This window comes from Gymnodraco acuticeps, unplaced genomic scaffold (assembly GCF_902827175.1).
Source record: "Gymnodraco acuticeps unplaced genomic scaffold, fGymAcu1.1, whole genome shotgun sequence".
NCBI lineage: Eukaryota > Metazoa > Chordata > Actinopteri > Perciformes > Bathydraconidae > Gymnodraco > Gymnodraco acuticeps.
This window is the reverse complement of record NW_022990042.1, coordinates 4,498,238-4,525,440: the sequence shown is the minus strand read 5'-3', so window position 1 is coordinate 4,525,440 and position 27,203 is coordinate 4,498,238. Positions and strand designations below refer to the sequence as shown.

Here is a 27,203-nt window from a genome sequence, read left to right as displayed (position 1 = left end):
AATTTTATTATCTTTTTTTTGTATCTTTACAAACAACATCTATTGCAAGTCTACCCTTCCTGGGAGAGGAATCCCTCCTCTGTTGGTCTCGTTGAGGCTTCTTCCATTTTATTCTGATTTATTGCCAGTTTTCCCTTGTACAATGTTAGGTTCTAAATGGTGTGGTCTGCTGTACACACTGTAAAGACCCCTGAGACAAATGTATTATTAGTGATATTAGGCTATATAAATAAAATTGGATATATTGATAAAGCAACCAAGGAGATAAAGAACCTAAAGAAGGTGTATCATCACGCCTGATGTGCGTCTATACTAAGTCTCCATTCTTCTCTGTGCAGTACAGCGACTGCAGAGCGGAGAATGGGAATACTATGGGTGGAGTAGCCTTGGGCCACGCTCTGAGCAGGTTCACTGGGGGGTTAGGGTCTTCTTGGTTGGACCACTTATCAGAAGAGACAACGCCCGACTCAAGGGTCGCTAATGATTTGGCCCTGGCAGGGGTGTGAGGCGAGGGCAAGGCAGCGGTGCTCCCCAACTGGGATTTATTTTTTAGTTTCCCTAGAGATCTTTACTTTTAACATCCATTTCATGAAGAGAACACTCTGCTCCAATTAGAGTGCACTCTGGGGGACAACGTAGTTGGGATAACAATAGGAACTGGGAGTTATTTTAAAAATAATAGCAGGCCTCATCTCAGCCCATTTCATTTTAAAAGACCGAACAAGTAGAGGCTCAGGACATTAAATACAATCAACTCATGACATGGAAAAAAGATAGCATGTAAGAAGAAGCGTGTGTAATGTCACATTAAGATTATTCAAATCAGATCAGATCAGAAGAAAAACTCTTGGTTTAACTTTGGAAAAAACATTTTTAAACTAGTCTTTGATAAAGTAAACTCGGTAATTAGAACAACACAAATAATTACATTTACATTTAAAAAATGCCTAAAACTCTTATTAAGCTTATTACAGTAAAATAATGCATCTTTTATATAGTGTGGACTTAATGCTATACGTAGCCTCAGTCTGTAACCTAAACTCAGGTTTACATGTAAGATCAGGTTTGTGATCTAAATGAAACCCTGTGGAACTTTTGGATCACTAGTGGCGCTACCGAGTAATGTTAATGTAATATTAAGAGTGGGCATCTGTGTTGTAAGCATCTGGTGCACATATGCAAGGATACAATGCATATTTGAGACACATAGTACTCAAATCTGACAAAGCTTTTTACAAAACAAAACTCCAATGGGTACCTTTAATGCTTAAGATTTGAACATTTTGGGATTAAAAGTAATAAATATACTAAAATCTAAAATCAGGCTTAGTTTTCAGAGATTTTGGAAGAGCGTCTGCCAGTGAACGTTTGTTTTTGCGTGTGTTTTTAAAAATAGTATTGTATTTTTTTGTTAATGAAACAAAAAGGGTTTATAACTATGCCTTCCTTTAAAAATAGGATAAAATAAATCCTAGACTCGGATATTTGACAATGTTTCGGATATTTTATATTTGATTGTAAATCCAGTTTCTTTACCTGTAGATTTTGCGATGGAAGCGATCGCACCAGAACACCCGGTTGTTGGCCACGTCCATGTCCAGAGCCACAGCGTTCTTCTGGGTGGACACCACCTGGCTGTAGTCGCGCTTCACCAGGTCGATGCGTCGGATCTCATGCCGGTTGGTGAACAGCAGGTAAGGGCTCTTCCCTGCAAACAAAGCAACGGATATTTATTGTCCTGAAGAAAAGAGTCAACTTGCAGCTTAAGTATGGGAGAGTTTGTCCAGCTGAAATAATCAATCACGGCAAAGTCACAGAGTGAAAGCAATTTAGAAGTAGAATGATTGCATTAAAAAGAGGAATACATTATTGATAGGTGGAGTTGGGATGTGGTTTGATAATGGCTAGTGAAATCAGCTTTGACAATTTGGTAAAGAGCCAGAAGTCGTTATCTCTCAGAAGCACATATCCTCTATTTACAGCAGCTCCTACAGTTCATCATCCAGAGGAAATGCACCATATGGAGGTTTTTCTAGCCGGAACCAATACGTTAACCAATAACTTCCTGTTTATGTATTTAAAGAATGTGTTCACAACCGAGGTTAGAATGGCAAATATGTAAAGCAATTAACGATGATCTATTCCCTAGGGTTAGAGCTAACACACTCAATTGTGAACTGCTTTTGAAACTGAAAACAACATCAACCCCAGAAAGGCTGTTAGGCTCTCAATTCAAAATGGTGTGCTTATTTTTCTTCTTCTCCTCTAACTAACTTTATAGGGGCCCCCTGTTTTGGGGGTTTTCCCTTTCCTATAGTGTGTTCTTTGTGCATGTAAATGGTCTGCAAAGGCTTCAATTCCAAAATGTCTCTCCGACACACTTTCTCCCCCCCCCCTCTGCTTGAAGCGCCTCCATTCGTCTCCTTTGTTCAATAACATTGAGAGAGATGAGCTAAGGGGCGGGATATCTCGAAGTGGTTAACCAATCACAAAAGAGGGTAAAGAAAGGTGCTGCAGCACGCAAAAAATATATAAAAAATAAAGCACTTTTTAAACATCAAAGTATTTAAACCTGAAAATGAGCATAAAAGGGCCCCTTCCACAGTCACCTACTGTAATGGAGTTGCTGCGATTGTTAAGTCAAATAAAATAAATGTGACTGCCGTATTATTGGCCGATGATTTATAATCTCTAATTTAATTATCGGAAAAAAACATAATAATATAAATGTTCCTATTATCGTCCAGTAATTTATCAACTATAATTTAATATTGGAATAATATATCATAACATACATTTTCCCATTATCAGCCGGTAATTTATCCGCAACGATATACATCTTTCATTCCTAGATTCGAATTAGGCAAGCAAGTATAGTGTAATAAAATAAATGTAACCTTTAGCTTCTGGATTGAGATTGTATTAGATAGGGGTTGTACAGTACCTGCAATAATCAAACACAAAACAGCATTATAGCATTATTCTGCTGTAAAGAAAGACAGAAGATGTCGATAATTCAGAAGAATTGACCATGACGCTGTGTGTCGGGGGGATGGAGCAGACATCTCTCTAAAGTAATCATTCGGAGGCTCGCCACAGTGTCAAAAGCCATTGTGACTTAATGTGCTGCGGCATATTTGTGGCACTGCTCTAAATGTCACCTTCTAACACAGATAAATAACACAACAAAGCCGGTGTGATACAGCTCAATATCCGCCTCTAACAAGAGCACCGGGACAATAATCCTTCATTAAAAACTGCTGAATAGTAACTGTATTGATCAGGGTGTCTGTATACATCATTAAGTTGTATGGGTCTTATTATCTTCTCTTTGCAAATATAGATCACAATTACCTTGGCACCTCTTTAAACAGCGGCCTGTCCACTTTCACAGGCGGGAGGACTAAATATATGCGTACGAGCGCACACAGTAAAAGAATAGTAATGAGGTCATTTCCTCTGAGGGCCGATAAACAACCTTGAACAAAGTTAAACCAGGCAGGTTTGTTGACCTTCTCTGTGCGACCAATAAACAATAAAGATCAGTTACTTGGTCCCCTCAAGAAACTCTGCAACTGCAATAAAGTTTAACCGACAGGATGCAGAGTAATGTTAAAGAGGCCCTATAATGCTTTCTGGGGTTTTCTCTTTCCTGTATGGGTCATGTTTTAGTGCATGGAAATGGTCTGCAAAAGCTAGAGTCCCAAAGTTCCCCCCCAGAGGGATTTTCTCTTTACTTCTGTAACATAGTGACATCATTATGTAACATGCACTTTTATTGGCTAGCGCTAATATGTGATAGGCTAAGCAGCGGGACATTACAAGCTGTTGACCAATCACAACAGAGTCGGCCAGCTAACCAGACTGGGCTCTGGTTTCAGACAGAGGGTGAAAAGAGGAAGAGTATGAGAAAAGTAAAGAGCTTTTTGAACATTAAAGCATGGAAACATGTTACAGTAGAGGCACAACATATAAATATGAAAATGAGCATAATAGGGCCCCATTGATATCTCTTTACAAAAAGCAGCAAAACGCATCTCATTAGATCACTTGCGCTAAACGGTCAAATTTCTCAATCATAATTTGTATCAGTTAGTAGATAACTGTGACTACTAGCAGCTTCAACAAGAGACCTGCAGCCATGCTTGTTGCTCAGTGAGGCTGTGCTGCACATGTAGAGTGCACTGAGCTTCTCTTGTTAAAGATTCCTTGGTTGTTCAGGTTTTCTAACTGGGAGCCAAATTCTTAGCAGAGGTATTCTCAAATGAGGGACCTAATGAGTGGAACTGGTGAAAGCAATTAATTAATCAGTGTCGCATTTCCCTGGAGGACACAGAGGGGCTATGAGCTAAAGGGGTTAGCGCAGCTGTTCTTCTTTTACAACTCAATATCCAGATGTTACAGAGGTTTTTACTAGGAGATGGTCTCCTACTGTCGACAAGACAAATGTAACAGTTCATAACAAAACTGAATTAAGTTGGTTTAGGTCAATAGACAGTGATGACTAATTTCCTTCATTGGTTAGACACGTTAAAAATAACCAAGATCTAAAAAGTGTATAGTTAAAAAAAGAGTGTCTTCAAATAGGTTAAATGTAAAGGTATTACAGCTTCTTGCAGGCACGCTAACACATGCTCAAACGCCGCTTCAGGCAACTCAATGAAACAAATCGTTACCTTTATTACAATGATCTAGGTTTATAAAATAGATGGAAACATTTTGGATAATGTACATACATGACTGAACAACATAAAGTCCTTTTAGACATTTTAAGAGCGTTGAGACCTCAACAGTTGCTAGGGAAGATAATTAGGGCAATCACAAAGTAATCATGGTTCATCCTCTGGAAAGCACGAGTGTATCAGAGAGTGTCATGGTTATATCCATCCAATAGTTGTTGGAATATTTCAGTCTAGGCCAAACAGAGAACCGACAGACCACCATTCCTAGAGCTTAGCCGCTAGCATGACTAAAAATACATTTGCCTTTTTGCCTTAGAGCTATAAAAGAGGACTGCAGTGGACATTTGCATACTGGGAAAAAAAGGACTTGAAAATGAGATAAAGCTTCGAAGGAAACCCTATAACTCAAATCACAGTCATTAAGACCGACACAAATTATTTGTTTGCCTTTTCATCCACTGTGCTTTAGGCTTTGTCATACTGCAGTTTAACATCTACATCACACGTTGTCCTCTATTTTGGCTGCACTCACAGCTATTTTAGGAGCTGTCCACTTGTGATAAGGTCATACAGGATGCATTTTAATTAGTTGGTAGCCTTAGCAGAATTGATATTATCACACCTTTATGTGTATTTCCTCGTAATTCTGGCAGGGAACGTGGGTATTAGATGCCCACGGGAAGGGTTTTATCGCTTCTGGCTGGCAACTGCATCCATATTGAGGCTCTTTCTGACATTGCATGGTAATAGGATGGCGTCTGCAGCCAGTTCTCTCTGGAGGTTGATATGATATTCTCTCATTAATGGCTCCCTGGCTTCAGTTTGTCTGACAGTGTGTCGTACCCTAATTGTTGCATGTTTTCTTTTCCTTCCTTTTCTTTCCTCTACCAGCTCATAGTATGAATGAGAAAAATGCCGGTCAAAAGGAAAACTGGCGATTACAGTGACAACATTTCCAACCTCTTTAAGGGGGAAAATAGTTCCCTGCTGTTTTATGGGCTGTCACAGCACAGCGGACCTGCTGCATTCACTGCGATTCTGCTTTCTGACACACATCCAGACACACTCGATTCTCTGCTGGTTGCGATGAGCTGATAGCAAACACACCGGGCAGTGATGCGCAGAGAAATACACAAGCACAGGCAGAGGGGCATAGTGTGTCGTAGGAAAACACACACAGAGTGAGTGCTGAGTTTGATATTAGCTCAGCTTAATTGAGGGAAATGAAATCAAAGCGTTAGACAGCCACGGGGACCGAATCACCCCTTTTAAACTCAATCACTGTGTTTCTACCAATTAAATAATGAACATTTAAGGAAAGTGGTGTAAACACATAACCTCGCTTCTCTGCGTACAGATTTGAGTAATAGCTTTAGGTTGAAAGTCAAATAAAATGAATTAGACTCTTTTTCACTTTGTCCTCCACTAGTCCGATGACTTTTGTCAACAAGCCTAACGGGATATCATCCAAAGGAATTAGCTAGGTATCAATGAAGAGTCGCTTTACCTCATTATAACAGTTACACATGGTTGAGTGCATCAGGCTGTCACCCAGGGAACTATCTAATGTGAGTGAAGGGACACTGAAGGATAGATTTATCCTGGCAGAAACTTGCTTTGCCTTTTTTTCTCTCTTCTGGGTTTAGCAATTATGTCAATACACGAGCAAGTGCAGAGGGATGATAAGAACCTAACAGCGGAAAGATGTTTGTGATTATGAGATGTGGAGATCACAGAAAGCTGAGAGTGAAGTGTTGCACTAATGAGGCGGTGCAATATCTGAGAGCGTGTCTCGTTATCAAAAGTATGACAGCTTTTTGAACCATCAGTTGAGAGTCCAGATTTCTATTAATTGCCAATACTATTTTCTGTGTCAAAATAGAAACCCTTGAAGAGGCCCTATTGAGCTTTTTGGGGTTTTCCCTTTCCTGTAGTGTGTTTTATACACTCACTGGCTTTATTAGGTACACCTGTTCAACTGCTAGTTAACGCAAATATCTAATCAGCCAATCACATGGCAGCAACTCAATGCATTTAGGCATGGAGACATGGTCGAGACGACCTGGTGAAGTTCAAACAGCATCAGAATGGGGAAGAAGAGATTTAAGTGACTTTGAACGTGGCATGGTTGTTGGTGCCAGACGGCCTGGTCTCAGTATTTCAGAAACTGCTGATCTGCTGGGATTTTCACATTTCCAAAAAGTGAAAATATCCAGTGAGCGGCACATTGTGCGTGATAGGCTAAGGGGCGGCACTCAAAATGAACAAAAAGCAAATGGATTGTTCTATCGGATTTTGGATAATTGCAGAATATAAACACATGATCATGATCCTTACACGTTTTGATCAGCAAGATAATCTTCACAAATAATATTCAAATGTCTGATTTTGAAAGAATAGATTAAAAACACGGTAGTAAAAAGCTAACAATTGGTTATAAACAAACTACTGTCGTCTTCACCGCTAATTTAACGACTGACTAGCATTAGGCGATATTACTTTTAGAACACTCCTTTAGCCACTTGTTAGCAACCGCCTTTATTAAGACCAGTAAAAACTTCAAAATGAACATTAACTGACGTCGTTTATGTAGAAGAACAAACCGAAAAATCCCTCAAGCTTGTGTTAACCATACATTTTTACAGGCATCTTACCAAAAACACATTTTTTAAACTTTGAGATAAGGGGACCTAAACGCAAAAAAATGCTCACTCCCCTGGTCTTTGGTCTCCGTCCTGCAGCACTGTTTGGTCTTAGACACCTTGCATTGTTTATCATTGATCATTGTGACTCACCTTCTGCCTTGCATGTCTTGGTAACAGCGTCCATCTCATAGCCTTCATGGCATTCACATTTAAAATCCCCCTTGTAGTTGATGCAGATCTGGCTACAGGCGTCTGGGTTCTCACACTCGTCGATGTCTGCAAAAGACAAAGAAGAATGAAGAGAGGTTATCCATCAGCTGGAAGACAGAGAGCGACAGGCGCTGTCAGACGGACAGACGGTGACTGATTCACCGCCATGAGCTGCATCAGATAGGAGTGGCAACTCAATCCACAAAATATAAATAAAGCATTGACTTTCTGAGATTAAGGGCTGTAATGGAGGAGTTTATATGCACATTTATTGAGTTGTTCAGGGATGATGTATCTTTGTAGCCTTACCCGGAATTTAGCATCGCAACCCTCCCTCGACAAAAAGCAATGGGATTTTTCTATTGGAATTTTAAATATTGCAGTAAATAAGACCAAACACTTGTTTATGATACTTACACATTTGTTCATCAGGATAATCTCTACAAATAAACACCACTTTTATAATAGTTGAAACATAAATGCAATCGCCAGAAGTAAATAGCTAGCGTAACGCTGTCAGCGCCACCACCGCTAAGCTAGAGGCAGACTCATGTTCAGTTTAAGGGAGTTTAGTATTCCTGTTAAGTATCTTGTTCGCAACCACCATTTTCAAGAGATCTATTGTAAAAGCTTCAGACATTAATGAGTGGATAATAGAGTGGTTCAGAATTATTTTTGTAGGCCAATAATAGACAGAATTATTTTTATAGGCCAACCAAGAAGTTAGCAAAGCAAAGGGGTCTGTTGACTAAAGGAATGGGATTTTCTTATATTGCAGAAAGTAAGCCATTCAGCCAACACAAGTTCATCATACCTAGCATGTTTTGTTCAGCAGGGTAGTCTCCACATATTGACACTACTTTGTGATTTTTGTATCGTAAATGATATCGGTAGAAATAAACATGAGGACGTTTAGTAGTCTATTGAGTCACTTGTTAAGTTAATCGAAGCTTCAGTCATTCACAAGTGGGGGATTTACTGACGTGTTTCATGTCGTAGGACAACATGTAAACATCTCTACAGCTTTTTTTAGCCACAGACCTCATTTCAGGCATCTAAAAAAAAGCATGTTCAAAACACTTTTAACTTACAGACAGGGGAACCCAGAACAGCTAAATTGCTAACTAATCTAATTTAGGACTCATTCCTGACCCACTCTATAACTCCAAGTGTTGAAGAAAACACACAGAAATTATGTCATTCACTATAATAGGAGGAAAGTAGTCGACAGGGAGACTTCTCCGCTCTGCTTCCTCCTAACAGATCTCAGGCTTTTTCCTGGGGTGTGATGGAGAAACACAAGTGCTAAAAGGATGGGGGAAGAGTGTGAAGGACAGGGTATAAGCGTGTGTGAAAGAGAAGTGTGGCTGTTCTAGATTCCCTGTGAGAGTGACAGGCAGGGCACATTAAACAAAGACAGACAGCTAGAGAGCTGAGAGTCCGAGGCAATACACCAAAACACACTCCCAGAATCAATCACAAACACGGACTCATAGCAGCTTGGTCAGCAGAGCCAAAATGCCACTTGTTTCTTTCCATCTGTCTGACTGTCTATCTAAAGTTTATTTACTTACCACCACAAGTCTTCTTGTCCAGTAGCTGGTAGCCTGTGGGGCACTGGCACTCGAAGCCGATTGGTCGATCCATGCAGACATGGGAGCAGCCACCGTTGTTGATCATACACTCATTCAGCCCTGGGAGACAAAGAAAGAGAAGCCAGTGGTCAAATGCAGCCAATCTTAGAGAGGAACATTCCAAGACTTATATCTAGTGGTGCAGTGATGACACATTTGTGTAGGCCAACCTAGAAGTTAGCATCGCAAGGGCTCCCTCGACAAAAAGCAAAAGGGATTTTCCATAGTATTTCGGGATATTGCATAAAATAAGATCTGTGGCAAAAACATGTTGATGATACTTAAATGTGTGTTCAGCAGAATAATCTCATCAACACCACTTTTATGATTTTTGAAGCGCGAAGGCAACAGCTACAAGTAAAAACCTAAAGTTAGACTATAAACAATCTATATCACGGTCACATGACATTGACACCCCGTCAACACCGCTTAGTTTAAGAAGGATTCATGTTCTTGGTAGTCACTTATTTTGTCACTTTATAGCAATTGCTTCTTTTTTTTTCCACTGATAAAAGCTTAAGACATAAACCAGTGGGTGATTTACTAATGTATTTTATGCTGTAGAAAAAAATTCTCTTCAGCGTTTGTTAACCACAGAACTTATTTCAGGCTAAAATAACTGTTGAGTTCAAGAAGAGGGTACTGGAAGTGGTACAATGATAACTCATTCCCAGGTTTTAAAACTCATTACTGCACCACTCTATAACACAATTGAGCTTTGGGCTTCTAACCAAAAACATGTTCAAAACCATTGACTTCAAAAAGAGGGAACTGGAAGAGGTAAAATGCTAACCATTCCAAGGTTTTACGACTCATTCCTGCCCTACTTTATTGAAAGATTCAAAGGCTTTATCATTGTATGCACAGTTGTTGGGAATGAAAACCTCAAGTCCCAGGCCCCTCCCACAGTGAAACATGCTATGAGAACTAGTGCATGTGAGACTGTGGTGCAGGAAAAATGAATATATATACATGAACTTCGTACATGGAAAATAGAACAGGGTGAACAGGAATACAAATAAAATACTGTACAGTGGAATAATATACTAATAATTGTAATTGTATATAAAATATTATAGAAACATATACGTACATATGTTGATAGCACATTGGGACATTACTGTGGCCCAAGGTTATCAAAAAATGTAAGAAATTGGATTTAGAATAAGCCCTCTGACTTTAGAATATATATTTGTAAAGGGTTTAATAGCAGTGGAATAGCTCATGATATCTGACAAAGGTGTATAAGTATGTGCGGCACAAGGTGTGGAAAATGGATATCATATTCATAATCTCCTTTTTATCTTGGCTCTTGTACCAGGCTCTTTCTCAACCCTTTTTGAATCCTTATCAGATGTTCTCACAAGTGAAAAATAGGAATCAAAGAGACCCAACATCACACGCGATAAGCTCTTAAAACCCTGAATCAGGTCTATCTGCAGGGATGTGAAGCATAGAGGGGATTATCGCTGTGGACCGGGATATCTGAGATGTCCCTTACGGTTCCATCACAGGAGTGAGAGAGGACGTCAAAATTAAACGGGGACAATGAGTGATGTAAAAGAAGTGGGGAACAAACAACGGGTAAAAACACTCTTTAAACTGGGTCAGAGCAGCTGGCAGAGATGGCACATGACAAAGAAGGAAGTTAGATTTTATTGTGCTGCACAATGACTTGATAGCAAGAAGGGCTTACAAGTCACCGGCTTGTACATTGTTTGGGTCAGATTTATAGCTTCCAACGAAAAAAAAGAAGCTAAGCTAACTGAGTGAAAGCTAAAATAACCAGAAGAAGAATTATCCAACATTTCATTGAACAGCTTTGCTTTTCACACAAACATTAAACACGGATGCACGGTGAACAAGTGACAACTGGAAAGGGGTGATAAAGAGAGGAATGGATTAAACTACAGGGGAAACCTCACTCTTCAATACGAGAGAGTGCTTCATTCGCTCAACAGCATCCCGCTCAATCTGGTGTAACACATTTGTCAATAGACAGGGAGCTTTATATCATCAGTCATTGAAACAGGGCGACTGTAAACAGAGTTTGTGTGTGTTATAAAACAGTAGGCCTGAAGCAAAGCATCTGAATCTGCAAACCCACCACAAGGAGTTTTGCAAAAATATGCTTTATTCACTGAATATGTAAACAGAATGCTGGAACCATGCATTAACAGATACATATGACTTTGTATTGTTTATTTGTGTCGGAGTAAGTGTGTAGATTATTGCACTAAATAAACAGGATATTAAATGATCACAGATCCTTTGTGGATTTGTAAGAGACAGGCTTTTATTTTGAAAGGGTATGGGCTTAAAATGCAGCTAACATATTATTACAAATATTTTTGTAAAAAGGGCATTTTTTTTTTTTTTATACATGAGGCTGAACAACATTTTTCTTTTCAAAATGTATGTGCACTGTGCAGGTCTGCTACTTTCATTTTCAGATTTTCCTCCCGCATTTATTGTATAGGTATTATTGCTATTATTTGAGGTTGAAGCAATAGTTAATCATTTTGGGATATTCACCCATTTACTTCCTTTCGAAGAGTATAGCTGGTTGACCAGAAATAAGAAAGGTCCAGGAAGTTGTGCTCGTCTCTGGGAAATCAAAAAATGTAAACAAAATGTCATTTTCACACTTCATTTACACTTTATTTGTTGTGTGGATTTAACAAGAATAAATACAATGTGTAATGAGCGAGCTTTTGAGGCACTCTTATGTGGATTTTGTTATCTTTGGACGGGGCCAGGCTAGCTCTTTGCCCGTTTAAAGTCTTTGTGCTAAGCTAGCCGGCTGCTTGCTACATCTTTAATATACCGAAAGGATATGACAGTAGTTTCAGTCTTCTGATTTATCTTTACGTATTAACCCTAATCCCTTTAGGTACTTTAACATTTTTTTTTACAATTTGAAGCAAAAGTTTTAATAAAAAATCTGAACATTAAAAGAGAAGTCTGTTCGAGAGACCTAGCTTGCAATGCTAAAACGTAGTACTGACATTGCCATTCATGATTCTACACACTCCAGAGGCAAAAGAAGCCTTTGCTTTCTAAAAAACTATACTGATGCTATGTTGTTATTCCTTGCAGTCAAATGCTGAAAGTCTGTCCTGAAAACCCTGGCCCTTATTTACTTAAAAACAAGGAGTTAGACCAACTACCAGCTATACACAGTGACTGCATGGATGATCTGTTCAGCTCATCTGTGGAGCTTTAGCACAGCTACAGCACATTATTCTTTATATATTGTTAAAGAAAATACAGGAAGATAAAGTTGACTCTCCAGGGATTGCCTGAGGGTTGCTTTTGTGGGAACACTTCATCTCTGCTTTGTGTGAGTGCCAGCAGACTTTAAGCGCTGCGACCGCCAGCATTAAATTCCCCTCTCTAATTCAGCTGGATGGGTGGACAGCAGCCTGCCACTCACAGGAGCTAACTCCCTTCATGTCACTGCTAGAATTAACTGCAGACGGAAGAAAGACTGAGATGTGTCTGTTTCTGTTTGAGGACTCACTCCTTCCTGGGTCTTTGAGTGGGCTGGGTGGAAACAAAGACGCCTCAGGAGGCCATGTGGTAAGATGAAGAGCCTTTTCTAGACCGCTTCCAAGGACAGGCGAGATTTAGAGGTCAGACTCCCACGAGGAAACAAACATGACGTCTCTCCTTTTCTTCTCGACCTCCATCTCTCTTCCTCCACATCCTTCACCATGGTAACCCATTATGTACTACTTATGTTCTTCCCTTTTACACAGAGGTTACGCAATAGTGCTTTAGAGAAAAAACAACAATGGCAGCAGAATGCAGCCCCACCGTGTGACATGTAACTTTACATTATGTGTGTGTGTGTGTGTGTGTGTGTGTGTGTGTGTGTGTGTGTGTGTGTGTGTGTGTGTGTGTGTGTGTGTGTGTGTGTGTGTGTGTGTGTGTGTGTGTGTCAAAGACCCTGGCCGGCTTTCCCTTTTACACAACCCTCAATTTGGCTATGTGATTAAAGAACGAATTGTCGCCTAAACGATTAGTTGGACAACACAAAAATACTTATTTCCAATGAAAAATGACAGAAAAATGCTTTTTCGTCCACTTAAATATGAATATCTTCTACAATTTATTTTTTATTTAATATCCTTGGGTTCTTGCCTTAGAATTTGACATACTGGGCAAACATATTGAACTTTTCTGGCCTTTTATGATGATTAATCAAGAAAATAATTGCCAGATACATTGATACTAAAAGGAATTGCTAGTTGCGGATCTATCTGTGATCACAGACTAACAATCCTCCCTCATACTGTGTCTGTTTCTTTCACACAAAATAACATAGCAACAGTCCCGCTCTGAAAACTATGTTGCAGTGTCGAGTAATGCACTCATCAGCCTCTCACATATAAAGAATTCCTTTTTGTGTGTCATATTAGACTGAATATCTTTGGGTTCAGAGTCATTTCATACATCACCTGAGAGAAACATGGATGGACATTTTTCCCTATTTAATTACATTTTATATACCAAAGAAATAAGTCGGTAATGAAAAGAAAATGTCATGTTGTTTCGGTTGGGTGACTTTATTGGATTCCTACTTTGAGACTTGAAATATTTTGTATTGTTTAGTTTTGTATATGGGTTGGAGCTTGTTTAGTGTAGTTATTTCGCTGTGATATTGATTGGATAACTAACTGTAATCTAAATGCTGCCATCCGGCTTCAACTAAAATGTTATTCTTGTGTCTGTAGTAATTTGTCTGTATAACTATTGAATAAAAACATGCTGTAATGCTGTTATAAGACCCACAAATATGACGATTTCTTTGTTTTGTATCATATTAAAGTGAATATCTTTGGATTCTGAAGTGACAAACACCACTTTGCTCTTGAGATGGACATATTTGATATTTTCACAATATTTGCTAATGAAAACAATCATTAGTTGCGGGTCTATTTATGATCACAGACTAACATTATTCCCACATACTGTGTCTGTGCCTTTCATACAAAAATAAAACAGAAACAACAGTCCTGCCTGGAACAAGCGGGAGGTGATGGTGATGAGAAATGAAGGGTGTGTCGGGTAATGAGTCCGACCCGTGTATTTCTAACGAGATGTTGAAACACAGAAAAATATTTGTTTGAGCACCGAGAGAAACGCGTTGTCTTTATTTCCCTCTGATGTAAGGCTGATGTAAGGCTGATGCGGGCGAATGCAATCACACCGAACAACTACGGACAAGTGTGTGTCTGTGCGGCGGGGAGTATCACTGTCTCTCTGTGTGTGCTTTCCTGTGTGTGTTTCGGTTTAGGGAACATCTTGTGAGGGAACGGTTGAGCGAGCACAGCGATGAGCAAGGTGTGTGTGGACACGCTTTTAATGAGCTGAGAACAAGACCCCAGCTGAAGTAGGGAAGGGAGGTGTGAAGAGGGACAAAAGGAGGATAATTACTCTCTGGGATACCTGTGTCGTAGTTTCTATCCCTGGCAGAGGTCAGCCTGCCCTGCCATCTGTCACTTGCACCTCCTGAACTTTATCATCCTCTGAGATGTTGTATCTGTCTCTTGTTCGAAACTTTCTGTCTGAGCTCTTCAGCACCGAGGGCTTTACATTTTCTTAAATGGGGGGAAATGGGTATCTACCAATCTGAGGGTCAGAGGTTCGATCCCAAGCCCCTGCAGTCAACAAGGCAAATTGTCTTGGGCAAGATACTTAACCCCAAATTGCTACCCTAGACCTTCAAAGGTTCAAGATTCAAAGGCTTTATTGTCATACCAGCATCAGCTAAAGCAGCTTTGGCAATCAAAAGCTTAAATATTAGGCTCCTTCAACAATGCAACATACACCATACTTAAATACGGTGGGCAACTGGCCCAAAAAACCTTTCCATAAGGAGAAACGCGCAGCAGTTTCAAAAACATTATGCAAATATAAAATGACAAAAGTGCTAAAACACATGAAGAAACTTCTTCATCCTTTACTAAAAGTGCTGCATAAACAAAATGCTGCAAGAAGCTCAAAACACAATGGAAATGGGGACACCAAAAAGAAAGGAAAAAAGTGATACAGCGCTTGTTGACATTCAGGGATTATAAAGAGGGCCAACTGTCACGTACCTAAAATGTACGTTTTATTGGCTTAATTTAACAACGTGATTGCATGACTCGTTCTGATGTTATTGCAGATCTTCTAGCTCGTTAACCTAACCATGACATGTTAAGTAATGTAAACAAAACAATTTCTTAAATGTCCTCATGGTACGTAAAACAGCTTAAGAGAAGAAAGTATTGTGAGACAGGAAAATAGGGATGGTACACAGCAGACGAAGCATTTTTCTACAGTTTGATGCTAATTACTACACACAGGCTCTAGTTCTGAGCAACTGAGGCTGCTGCTCATTTGAATGTGCTTCTGAGGCCTTTGAAATGCAAGGTAGTGAGAGGGAGGTGCTTGCAGTTTTGTTATGGCAAACATGATTAAACGTCTACATTAACTAACCGAATCCACTAACAATTTCATTGTTTATTTCACAGAGCTTAGCCGACAAACACAATCTCTTTCATTTCATACCACAAGATTATAGGAGCGAGGTAACAACCAAACACCGGTGTGAAGAAAAATAAAATAGGTCCTCTTACCGCACTCCTTCTTGGGCTCGTCTGATCGGTCCTTGCAGTCTTTGACAGAGTCGCACACCTTGGAGCTGTCGATACACTCGCCGTTCTTACACAGGAACTTCAGGGGGCCCTCACATTTGGTGGCTACAGCAGAAAAGAACAAGATAGATCAGCATCTACTCTATAAAGTGTATTTTGCATAGGCTATTGCAAACATAAACAGAACCTTATGCAAAAAAGTGTGTGAAGCATAGGCCAGGAACCCATTGACTTTGCTTTGCGGACTGATTTTTGTCAACTGTCCCCAGTGGTGAAAAGTAACTAAGTAGATTTACTTAAGTATAACACTTAACTACCATTTTGAGGTACTTGTACTTTACTTGATTATTTACATTTTTTGCCACTTTGTACTTCTACTCCACTACGATTCAGAGGAAAATGGTGTACTTTTACTCCACTACATTTATTTAATACCTTTAGTTACTTCACAGATTTGGATGAATGATGTGAAATATAATCAACAATAATCAGACTTTAGTTCCACCTGGAGTAAATTCACAAGCTACCCTGCAGTATACAAAGTCATTCAAACTAGCTGCACCTTTACCAGCTTTGAGAACACTTTCATGATCAATAATTATAATCCAAACATATTTATAATACAGATATATATTATTCTGAAAAGGGCCAATCTTCACAATAAGTACTTTTTTTTTTGGTTCTTTAAGCATATTTTGATGCTAATACTTTTCAACTTTTACTTGAGTAACATTTTGATTGCAGGACTTTTACTTGTAGCAGAGTATTTCTACACTCTCGTACTTCTACTTTTACTTAAGTACAAGATCTGAGTACTTCTCACACCTCTGACCAAAAGTCCACACGGTGCTGAGGAAAAGGGCAGTTACGCTGCTTCGTTTGCTTGGAAAAATATGCAAATATGAGTTGAAACTCAGGGAACTGGTCTCTCTAAACAGTTTTAAAGTGCTTTTTAGTGACCGAGAAGATGCTGTTCCTGATTGTGACCATATATGTTTTCTGTTTTTTAAATGTGTGTTCTGTAACTGTGCTGCTGTGTTTCTTGGCCAGGTCTCTCTTGCAAAAGACATTTTCTCTCAATAAGAATTATTCCGGGTAAAAAATAAATAAACGTAATTTATGCTGGGACATCTCCCCACCACTTTCAGAAAATTGCCAATTTTGTCCCCACCACCTTTTCAAAGTATAATTTGTTTTAAATGTTTTAAAAAAACAGCGTGCATGAGATGTTTTAATAATCACTTCGACAGAAATATGAGCAACATGTAATCTGGAGAACAGTTTGTCAGTTCACTTTTGGTGGGTGTACTTCTGGGGACCCAAGTGCTGCAATTTGGACACACATTTAATATTGGTAAACCTGGTATAGAAAATAAAAAAGGAAAGATTGCCCCCCCTTTGCAGCAGCGGGGCACAGGGACTGCAATAGTTGTCAAAAAAAGTAAGCAAACAATAATTCCCCCCTTAGCCAAGTGATTGTAATAACCCCCAAACTTGCATGTGCCACAATCAGAAACAGATTCCTGACAGTTTCTTTGTTGAGTTGGGTTTGTGACATTGAAAAACAAAGCATGGTATTCAGGCGTCTTAAGGTGTTGCTAACAAATAGTAAGCCGTAGTAAGGGTATTGTTTCCTGTTTGCGCACAATACACTTGTCTTTTATATCTGGAAAGGTGTCACCAGCGCTTTTTCAAGTGAAGCCCATAGTGTGAAGTCATACCAAACGTCCAGTGGTTCACCAGATTCCTTCAGGCTCAGGTGAAACAAGTGGTAGCTTAAAATGCTCTTCACTCAGATATTTATATGACTTCACATAAAAAACTGAGTTTAATAAAAGCTCAACTTTAATTTGGTCCAGTTTTTAAAGCTAGGATTTCATTTCCTGTGACGCCATTTTGTACTAAATCATGCATTATAGTCAGAAGAGGGAGCAGTAATGGGACCAGAAAGAGAACCGGGATGGATCCACACAGTATGATCAATGGTCATAAGGTACTGCATGTATTATATATAAATGGGCAATCATTTGTGTCCGGAGAACTCCCATATATTTTTATTTAAAGTAAGTTAATGTATAACTGGTATGGTTTCCATTAAATCAATTCTATCCTCGATCCTTTAATGATACTATATTCATTATCAGTTTTTTCCAGATACAAATGTGTGTTCCTTTAACCTGTTAAGCCCTGAGCCTGTTTTTCAGGCTCGAAAATGACATGCCCAGAACAAATGACTATATCCTTACTTCTAAAAGGAGTAAATTAATCATCTTTTTTCTCAAAGCAAGGTTACATCTGTGAGTTGGATGTAGAAGAGTCAGAATCAATATAAATGTTTTTATTTTAAAGTAAATTCAGATTGAACATAGTAAAAATAAAAATATTATAGCGTCCGTCCAAAAACCCCACCTTTGGGGTCATTTGGGTGGATTTGCCGTTTCTCTGGAACCCATTGGTCGATTTTGGTGATTGACATCTCTTTTGAACCGTTAGAGCCAATATAATCGAAGGGGAGGTTCCACATACACACACGTTACCATTGAGGAGTGAGAGTGACGCGCACGCAGTCGAAAGCTATGTTACGCTCTGAAAACTGAAACCTAGGCTCAAACTAGTGAATATGAAGAAGGATTATCAGGAATCATTTCAAAGTGACAGACATGTTGGATTAACCATTGGATTAACATTCAGCAGGGTTTTTATCGTTTTGATGCCATTGAACACAACTTTTAATCAGAAACAGCAAAAGGTAAGACACATTGGCCGTGTTTGCTCCGTAAAGCTCTGTGTTGTGATGTCTGTGTTTGCTTCCCCTGTCGCGAGTTCTGATCGCTCAGTGATGATACTTATACTTCTGGAATCTGTGGAATCTCAGTTTGCTAATCGATATCTTGTTTGTGCAGATCCGATATGTAATAAGGGTATTTATACCTAGAGTTCTGTGCTAAGTGCGTTAGCATTTTTTCGCTCAGGGCTCATTTAGACGCTTATCGTCAGTTAGCTGAGTTTCTTCCCGTTAAGTGGGTATGACACATTAATAGGTTTTTAAATGTTAAGAAGCCCTGAGACACAGTTTTGCGGGGGCCTCTGGGTTGAACAGATTAAAGCAATTAGAATGATGCCAACATTTGTTCAGTTTGTTTCTCTGATAACGTTATATTCAGATGTCCAATGACTACAATTATTAATCCGGAAAAAGTTAACAACGACCAAGATCTAAAAAGTGTGAAATAAGAATGTGGCTTAAATAAAACTGTGATGACAGCTTCTGTCAGATTACAGACACCAAAAGTAATGTACTGGTAACGTCATTAAAATAACGGATTTACAGACTACAGAAAAACATTTTGGGAAAGTATATAGGGGAAAAAAGTGTACCTAAATGAACAACTCAACAACATACATATTATAAATATAGTCGTTTTTGTACATTTTAACACTAGAACCGCCAGAGGTCGCTGTATACCTAAAACCGCCAACGGGTAAAATGTACCCGCTATTGATTTTCAAGGTACAATGTTCATTTATTTATCATACAGAACAGTGAGTTTTGATCGCACAGGGATGACACTTATACCAATAGAATCTGTGGACTCTCAGCTTTTCATATGATCTAGTTTGTGCAGATAACAGGAAGTATAAAATATCGCTAAGAGTGCTGATTTAAAACGCTTGGTGTTAGACTTGTGTTTTGTTTCGGTACAAATCTCTCTATCTATAACTATCTATCAATCTATCTGTAATATTCTGTTCTATGGACATATAATTGTTTACATAAACAGATGACGCGGACTACTTCTCTCATTCCGAGTGTCCATCTTTATTCAACTGTCACATAACCTGCATGCATTACGTCCTCAACGTGAGCTCAGTCATCCAAGATCTTGTATTCTCCAAGATGTTACACTATCTATAACTATCTATCTGTCTATCTCTCTCTCTATCTATCTATCAATATATCTATCTATCTATAAGGAACCGCAGTAGACAAAATGCGTTGCTATAGCAACACGTCATGTTTACGCTGCATTTTCTATGAGGTAAATATTACCCGCTGGAAGATATAGGTATAAATGGCAATTTTTTTGGCAATTTTTTCAATCTGACTTCATATTGACAATTGTTAACAACTGAGGGTGATACATAAAAGTCACGGACTGGGAGACTTTAATATGTTATTGAAAACAAGTTACATACAATCAAAAAACAGCTGCGGGTAAAATGTACCCGTTGGCGGTTCTAGTGTTAAGGCGGAAATGTTCCATATTTTACCTATAAAAGTGTTCAAATGGCTCAAAATAACTTATCTTTTGTAATGTGATTGTCACTGTGGTTTGCACTAAATGCAATTGTTCATCTAAATAGCTTTAACAATAGTCATTTGCTGATTTTATTTGTCGACTCCTCAGCAAGGTAACTACTCAGTGTGTTTGCACAGCAGGAAATCAGGTCGTTCTACAATTATTTTTTAGCTGACTTCTTTATTGACACAACTCAGTTTCGCTGAGCTGTAAACAGAGACACCTGTTGCTCTTCTGGTTTCTTTAAAAAAATAAAATAGTTGCTCAAGGACTGTTTGCTGCTGAATTATAATAGACTGAAATTGCTTAAACCATCAAGTACCATTTGTATCCCTATTCGGAAACCTTAAGGATACATTTTAAGGTGTTTTACATTTGCTTATCATCAAATTTGGTAACATTTAGCCAAAACTGATATTAGAATTTAACTCAAACCAAAACTAAAATAAAATAAAATAGAAGGAGCAAACATAGATAATAAAGGGAGTTGTACTGTAGCATGTACTGTGATAGCAGTCGTGTTACTTTTGTCCTAAATTGTCCTAAAAACTCACCTCTTCAATCTGGCTTTTAATGTGTGATTGTTGTTGTATTGCTTGATTTTAATTTGACTTTAACTATATTTATTTGTTGTTCTTTTCTTTTCACTATCTCTGTAAAGCTACTTTGAGCACCTGTAAAAGTGCCTACAAAATAAATCTATCATTATTATTATTAAATTCCCAATAATTCTACCACAAATACCACTAGATCCCAATAACCAAAAATGAGATTTTCACAAAGGCAGACAGGTGCCAAAGGCTGAGAACACTTAATCAAATATATAAATATATATCAGCAGAGAGACTAAAAATAGGAAGAGAGATTAATCAGACCCCGGCATAAGAGAGGAGGACAGGTGTGCTGGCAGAGAGGAGAAAGACCCTGACAGGCTGACAGGTGAACCCACCGTTGACGCAGCCCGACTCGTCGCTGTGGTCAGGACAGTCCAGGACCTTGTTACACTGCTTGGTGCCATGGATGCAGGAGCCATCACCACACTGGAACTCATCGGGGCGACACGTCAGCAGAGCTGTGAGAGGGCACACACATACACACACACACTTGAAATTGGAAGTGTAAATCCTCTTAATCCCTTCTAGAGGAACACAGCATCCTAAAGTAGGAATGGACCAAAGACCTTTTGTTGCAATTTATACGTCTATCTTCCCTGGCCTGCAGAATAAAGGCAAGCAATGCTAAAAGCATATATTCTACAAGGAGGTTGTATTTTAGGCTTGGTTTACTTTTTTGTTTGATTGTTTGTCCGTCAGCAGGATAAGGGAACAATGCTGGCTAATGCTGATGGCATCTGTGCTACATTCATTATGAGTTCCAGACCAGGAAATTACAAATGAATGCCCCCTTATGATATTCAACACATCGTGTTGTAGTGTCCACGTTGTTTCCAGCTAATGAAAACACTACATTTCGGAATAACGATTTCCAAATGTAGGAAATGGGATTATAGGAGGATCAGGTGAATGCACCATGGTACTTCTAGGAGATCAGTGCTCTCCAAGTGCTATTATGTTGTAATTCAAAGAGGCCCTTTTATGCTTTTTCCTTTCCCTGGAGTGTTACATAGGTGTTTTGCAAAGGCTCAAATCCCAACTTGCAAATATAAATCAGACAATTAGCATAATAGGGCCCCTCTGATCTACAATAGAGTGGTGCAGGGATGACGTATTTACCCAGAAGTAAGCTGCTGGTTCCCTCGACAAAAAAGCAATGGGATTTCTCCATAGGATTTTGGAAAATAGCTGGAAATAAGGTCTGTGGAAAACGAACCTGTTTGATAAATGCACGTTTTGTTCAGCCGGATAATTTCCACATGTCTACCCTACTTTTATAATTTTCGATTCATAAATCTAATCGGCAGAAGCAAAATGCTAACGTTATGCTTTAAACGAACTACAGCAGGGTCGCTGCTTCAACGTCACGCCAACTTAAGATCCATATTCAAAACTACAGATTCCAAATTGTACGAGTTGAAGCTTTTGTTTTAACAGTTTGCAGGAGGCAGGTACTTGCTTTCAAGCAGAACACGGCAAACAAACTTAGAGGAGTGTTTACGTGTTCGGTGTAATGAAGTACAACGTCCTCCACAACTTCTGTAGTCCTATTCAGCCACTTGGTAACAACCATCGTTTTTCAGACACGTAAACTCTTCAAAGATCACCAGTGGGGTCACTGCTGATGGATTTAATGTCGTAGAACCAAACGTGATCCGTCTCTTAAATGTGTTTCAACCACAGACCTTATTTCCAGCTATTTTCCAAAACCCTATGGAGAAATCCCATTGACTCTGAGACGAGGGAACCGGTAGTGGTTAAATGCTGACTCACTTCCGGGTTTTAGGACTCGTCACTGCGCCACTCTATAACCTCCATGCGGTTGTTTGCCTCCACCAACAGTCAAGTAGCAGTTTACATAAATATCATAAGTTCATTTTTTTGTCTCTAGCTTTGGTTTAGGAGCAGGAGTGGTCATTGGCCAATTGGGAGGTCAGTGGTTCCATTTCCAGCCCGAGCAGTCAACATGTTGATTTGTCCTTGTGCAACATACTTAACTCCAAATTGCTCCCAAAGGCCAACGATGTGTGAATCCTCACTTGTATAGGCAAAAGCGCTACATAAAATGTACTCATTAATATCTCAATGCGTGTGAAATAGTGATAATCAGCATAGGATTTCTTGAGTTATAGCCAAAATGTGTTTTGTGAGGTCACAGCGACCTTGACCACCAACATATAATTAGTTCATTAGTCCAAGTGGACGTTTTTGCCGAAATTGAAAAGAAACTCCCACAAGGCTTTCCTGGAATGTTGCATTCATGAAAACAGGACAAAAGGACAGACATCAACCATCACCTTGCCACAACTATCACTTGTGCAAGCACACTACACCTTTGCAGTAGCAATCAAAATCGTTGTGTTAAAACACATACATACAGTACTGTCCTTGTATCCATCCACAGTTAGGTGCTACCAAGGACAGTGAACCTGAAGGTGTGTGATGAATGATTTTCAATATAGTAATGCAAAGATGAAACCACAGCACATTTCATTAATATCCCGAGCACAGACATGCTTTTCATCAACCAGGCCCAGTGTGCTCATCTCCTTTCTAAAGCACACTAAAACGCAATATATATGACTGAGGGGGAAATGATTTAGTGTTATCACAGGATGAGCAGAGCGGAGGGGAGGTAATGGAGACAGTTGCCCGGACACACATGTGCATGCACTCACAAACACATTATCTTTAATACAGTGTTTCTCTGGATCTGGGATCAATAGAGACGCTCTGATTGGCCAATACCCTACAGACACATGCACTTAATTTATATCTAATGTCGGAAATATACTGATGAATCACAAAAGCCTTTGTGTTCAGCGGAAAAGTTGGCAGAATACTCGATTCATATGAATGTAAGAATCAGAATAGTTTATTTATCGCAAAGGGAAATTGGATTTTGTGACGGTTGATTTATTTAGAATAAAATAAAACTAAAATAGTCATGTAAATATAAGAAAGTAAGTAAAAATGGGCTAGAAAAGATAAAGTAAAATAGAATTAAAGTACTTATCTAAAGTAAAGTAAAAATATGAAATCAAAGACACAATAAAATAAGAAATGTTATATAAAAGAGAAGGTACAGTGAAAAGGTGCAATAAAAATACAATTTTTATACAAACATAAGTTGAGTAAAATTGTGTAAAATAGACAAATTAAATAGAATAGAAGTATTTATATAAACATAACAAGTTAAGTAAAACTATGCTATGAAAGATACAATTAAATAGAAAAAAAGTAAAAATGTGCGATAAAACACAAAAGAAACTAGACAATATTAAGTGTCTTTGAGCAACAGGAAAAGCACTATAAATACCATGTATTATTATTATCATTAATATTATTATTATTATTGTATGGATCATTCCATTCAGGCTGCATGGGGGGGCTGAATGTCAGATTTTACATTTAATCGCTTGGTTTTCCCCCAATAATCCATTATATATAGCCTATTATGATGTCAATTTTAGCCTATTAATAACAATGTTAGACACAAATATCTGCATTGACATGAAAGCAGGTGACTACAGAAAATGGTAACCACAATAAGCTTTGAACAAATGTGAGGTTGTGCCACCAACAGCCTCTCCTAAAGCAGCCGCTGAACAAAACATCAATCTCCTACAAGTGCTGCTTATATGACACCGCAGAGAGTGAGAGGTGCGTTTGATGTGTGCACCACACATCTTGATAATGAATGGTGGGACTATCTGGGCTTCACACTCTGGCTTAGTGAGACAGAAGCTTCGGGGCTCCCCCATCCATGACCGGCTAATAGGAAAACCTGTTTTATCACAAGGCCCCATCTTCACACTGTGTTTATCAACAGAAACACACCCTTTACCAGACACATTTAGAATAACAAAACGTCCCCAACTCCAGCAGGGCGGGAATGTGCTAAATGACAACTCAGAAAGCAGATGAAATATTGTTTGTGGAGAATGTTTCCTCTGTGAAGCACACTTATCTTGACATACTTGTCACACCCTGTTTGATTCTGAGTAGTTTTTCAATGATTTGATCCAAACAGACATGTTGCGCTGCCAATCTCAGTCGTAGTGAAATGTTCTCATGACACAAGGAAACAACATCACTCCATTCAGGCCACAACGGGGTGTGTGATTTTACATAGGAATATTTGTTTTCTCCCCAAAATCCATGAAATATAGCGTATTGCAATGCACATTTTCAGGGTATTAATAATACTGTGAAAACAATCTCCTTAGCTTGCAAGAATAATTCAGTATGTTGAAGAAGTTGTACTAATGTGGGGGTCCCTTGGAGCAGCATCTTTGCTTCATACTATAACAAGAGGCGCATTCACACCGCAGTACTTTTCCCACAAAGGTTCATGAGAACTTAGTTCATGAGAACTCTTTAGTTCTCATGAACTAAGTACAGATCGCGTTCACACCGGAATAAGTCCCTGGGGGAGGATTAGACAAATGAAGCCGCTGACGTCACTTGTTCTTCTTCTGCTTTGGGTTTACTGGCAGGCCGCAAACCACTTCACGGCGTATACTGCCGCCCAAAGTCCCCGGCCGGAAGTCCCCGGAGTTGGGGACTGGCTTCAGTAGAAGCTGCTGGGACTCCCAGCAGCTTCTACTGAAGCCTTCCGAGTAAATCGCCAGAACACCGACACCTCCTCATCTCCACCGCTCCCATGTTTTATTTTGTGTTGCCATAAGTTAGTCTCTCTGCGTTTCTGCGCTGGGCTAATGCTAATGCTAATAATGCTAATGCAAGGATAATGAAATGGCGGCTTCACAAAACGTTTTGGGAGTTTTACGGGGCGTGGTTTGCAATCTGCCCAGCCAATCAGACATAGGAACCTTTTTCTCCCACGAAAGTCCCTGCTCTCTAGCAGGGACGGAAAAGGGGGTGAAAAGGTTCTCATGAACACATTTTAGTTCCGGCTCTTTTTGGTGTGAACGCAACATTTCGGAACTAAAGTGGGAAAAGTACTGCGGTGTGAACGCAACATTTCGGAACTAAAGTGGGAAAAGTACTGCGGTGTGAACGCGCCTAAGAACATAAGACTACACTCACATAAGAATGAAAAAAATGTCATAGTGCTACATTTATTCATAAAGTGGTGACATTCTGCTCATTTTAGGGATCATATTTGTGCGCCGAACGGCAAAGCTTGATGTTTTTCTCAAGACCGTATATATTATATATATTATGAAATATTTGTATCTTTGTCAAGGTGTTTTACCACAACATCAAATGTATTTAATGTTTTGCAGTTATGAAAATGAATGTACTTATTCGTACATATCGATGTATGCATAGGCCAATTAAATAAGCTTTTGACCCTACACCTCTGGACATGCTTTATACCTGTTTAGAACTAGTATGGTGTAATATTGAATGGAAACACAGCTTTATGGTTTTATTTCTCTATTGTACTGAATCTATACCTAATCTAATTTCATTAACATATTCCAATCGTACACCCTTTCAGTCAGATGAAACTGCCGTTCATACATAAATAAAGGGACAGCCTTTACACAACGAAGAATGTATAGCTCCTGAAAGAAATGCAAAGAAAAGAGGAACTCACGGCATTCAAACTCATCCGACTTGTCCTTGCAGTCTGGGTCTCCGTCACACTTCCATGTGAGCCGCACACACTCCCCGTTGGCACAGCGGAACTCCTCGGTGGTGCAGTTAGTCCGGCGATTGGTCAGGTACGGGACCCCGTCTCCACCGCAGCGCTCCGGCCCCTCGTCTGAACTGTCTGCACAGTCAGGGTCCCCGTCGCAGCTCCACATGAGCGGCACACACTCGGAGGAGTTGCAGCGGAAGTGGTTGGGCCCGCAGGTCAGAGGGGAGGAGCACTTCAGCTCGTCACTGCCGTCCCCGCAGTCATCGTCCCCGTCGCACATGTAGACCGTGGCCAAGCACTTACGGTTACCGCACATGAACTCACCGTTGGGGCAGGCTTTGGCATCTAGAGGACAGGAAGAGAGGAATGTGAGTTAGTTTGAAGAGCTAATAAAGGTCTGTCTGCCTAACTGGTTGGTTATTGGCTAATGGTTACACAAGCCAAAAAAATCGTTATGACATCATAAAGTGGCCAACATCTGATCAGCTCATTTTCAGACAGGCTTTTATAGAAATGGATCAGGACAAATAGAGAACGAATCTTTTTTCCTGAAACTTTCAGGGTCTCTTTACACAGAGGGGACACATGTTTACATAACAGACATGAAAAAGTGGATTTTGCATAATAGGTGACCTTTAAAGAAAATAGAAAATGTTTTAATCTGCGTCTGCTTTAGGCAGCAGTGATTAAAATATGTCAAAGCTTGAATAAACCAAGTGGGTGAGGACCTTTACAAACAAGCTTACTTTACTCTGAAATGCAATTAATTTGTAGCATTATCTTCCCTTCTAAAGTGTCTGTGCTTATTCTATCTTACATATTTTAAACCAAGTTCAGACTGATGTTTTAGTATAAG

At 39.3% G+C, this 27,203-nt stretch overlaps 1 protein-coding gene across 2 annotated transcripts in view; it reads right to left on the bottom strand.

Annotated features, from left to right (window-relative positions):
- The window catches only part of LOC117545478 (low-density lipoprotein receptor-related protein 8-like), a 161,265-nt gene that overhangs the window by 36,926 nt on the left and 97,136 nt on the right, over window positions 1-27,203 (bottom strand). For both annotated transcript variants that reach the window (XM_034215264.1, XM_034215265.1), the window contains 6 exons: window positions 26,303-26,692; window positions 21,069-21,191; window positions 15,801-15,923; window positions 9,112-9,231; window positions 7,478-7,603; window positions 1,537-1,708 (listed from right to left, as the gene is read on the bottom strand). In XM_034215264.1, coding sequence (XP_034071155.1) covers window positions 1,537-1,708; window positions 7,478-7,603; window positions 9,112-9,231; window positions 15,801-15,923; window positions 21,069-21,191; window positions 26,303-26,692 — 1,054 coding nt within the window. The remainder of the gene's footprint in view (window positions 1-1,536; window positions 1,709-7,477; window positions 7,604-9,111; window positions 9,232-15,800; window positions 15,924-21,068; window positions 21,192-26,302; window positions 26,693-27,203) is intronic.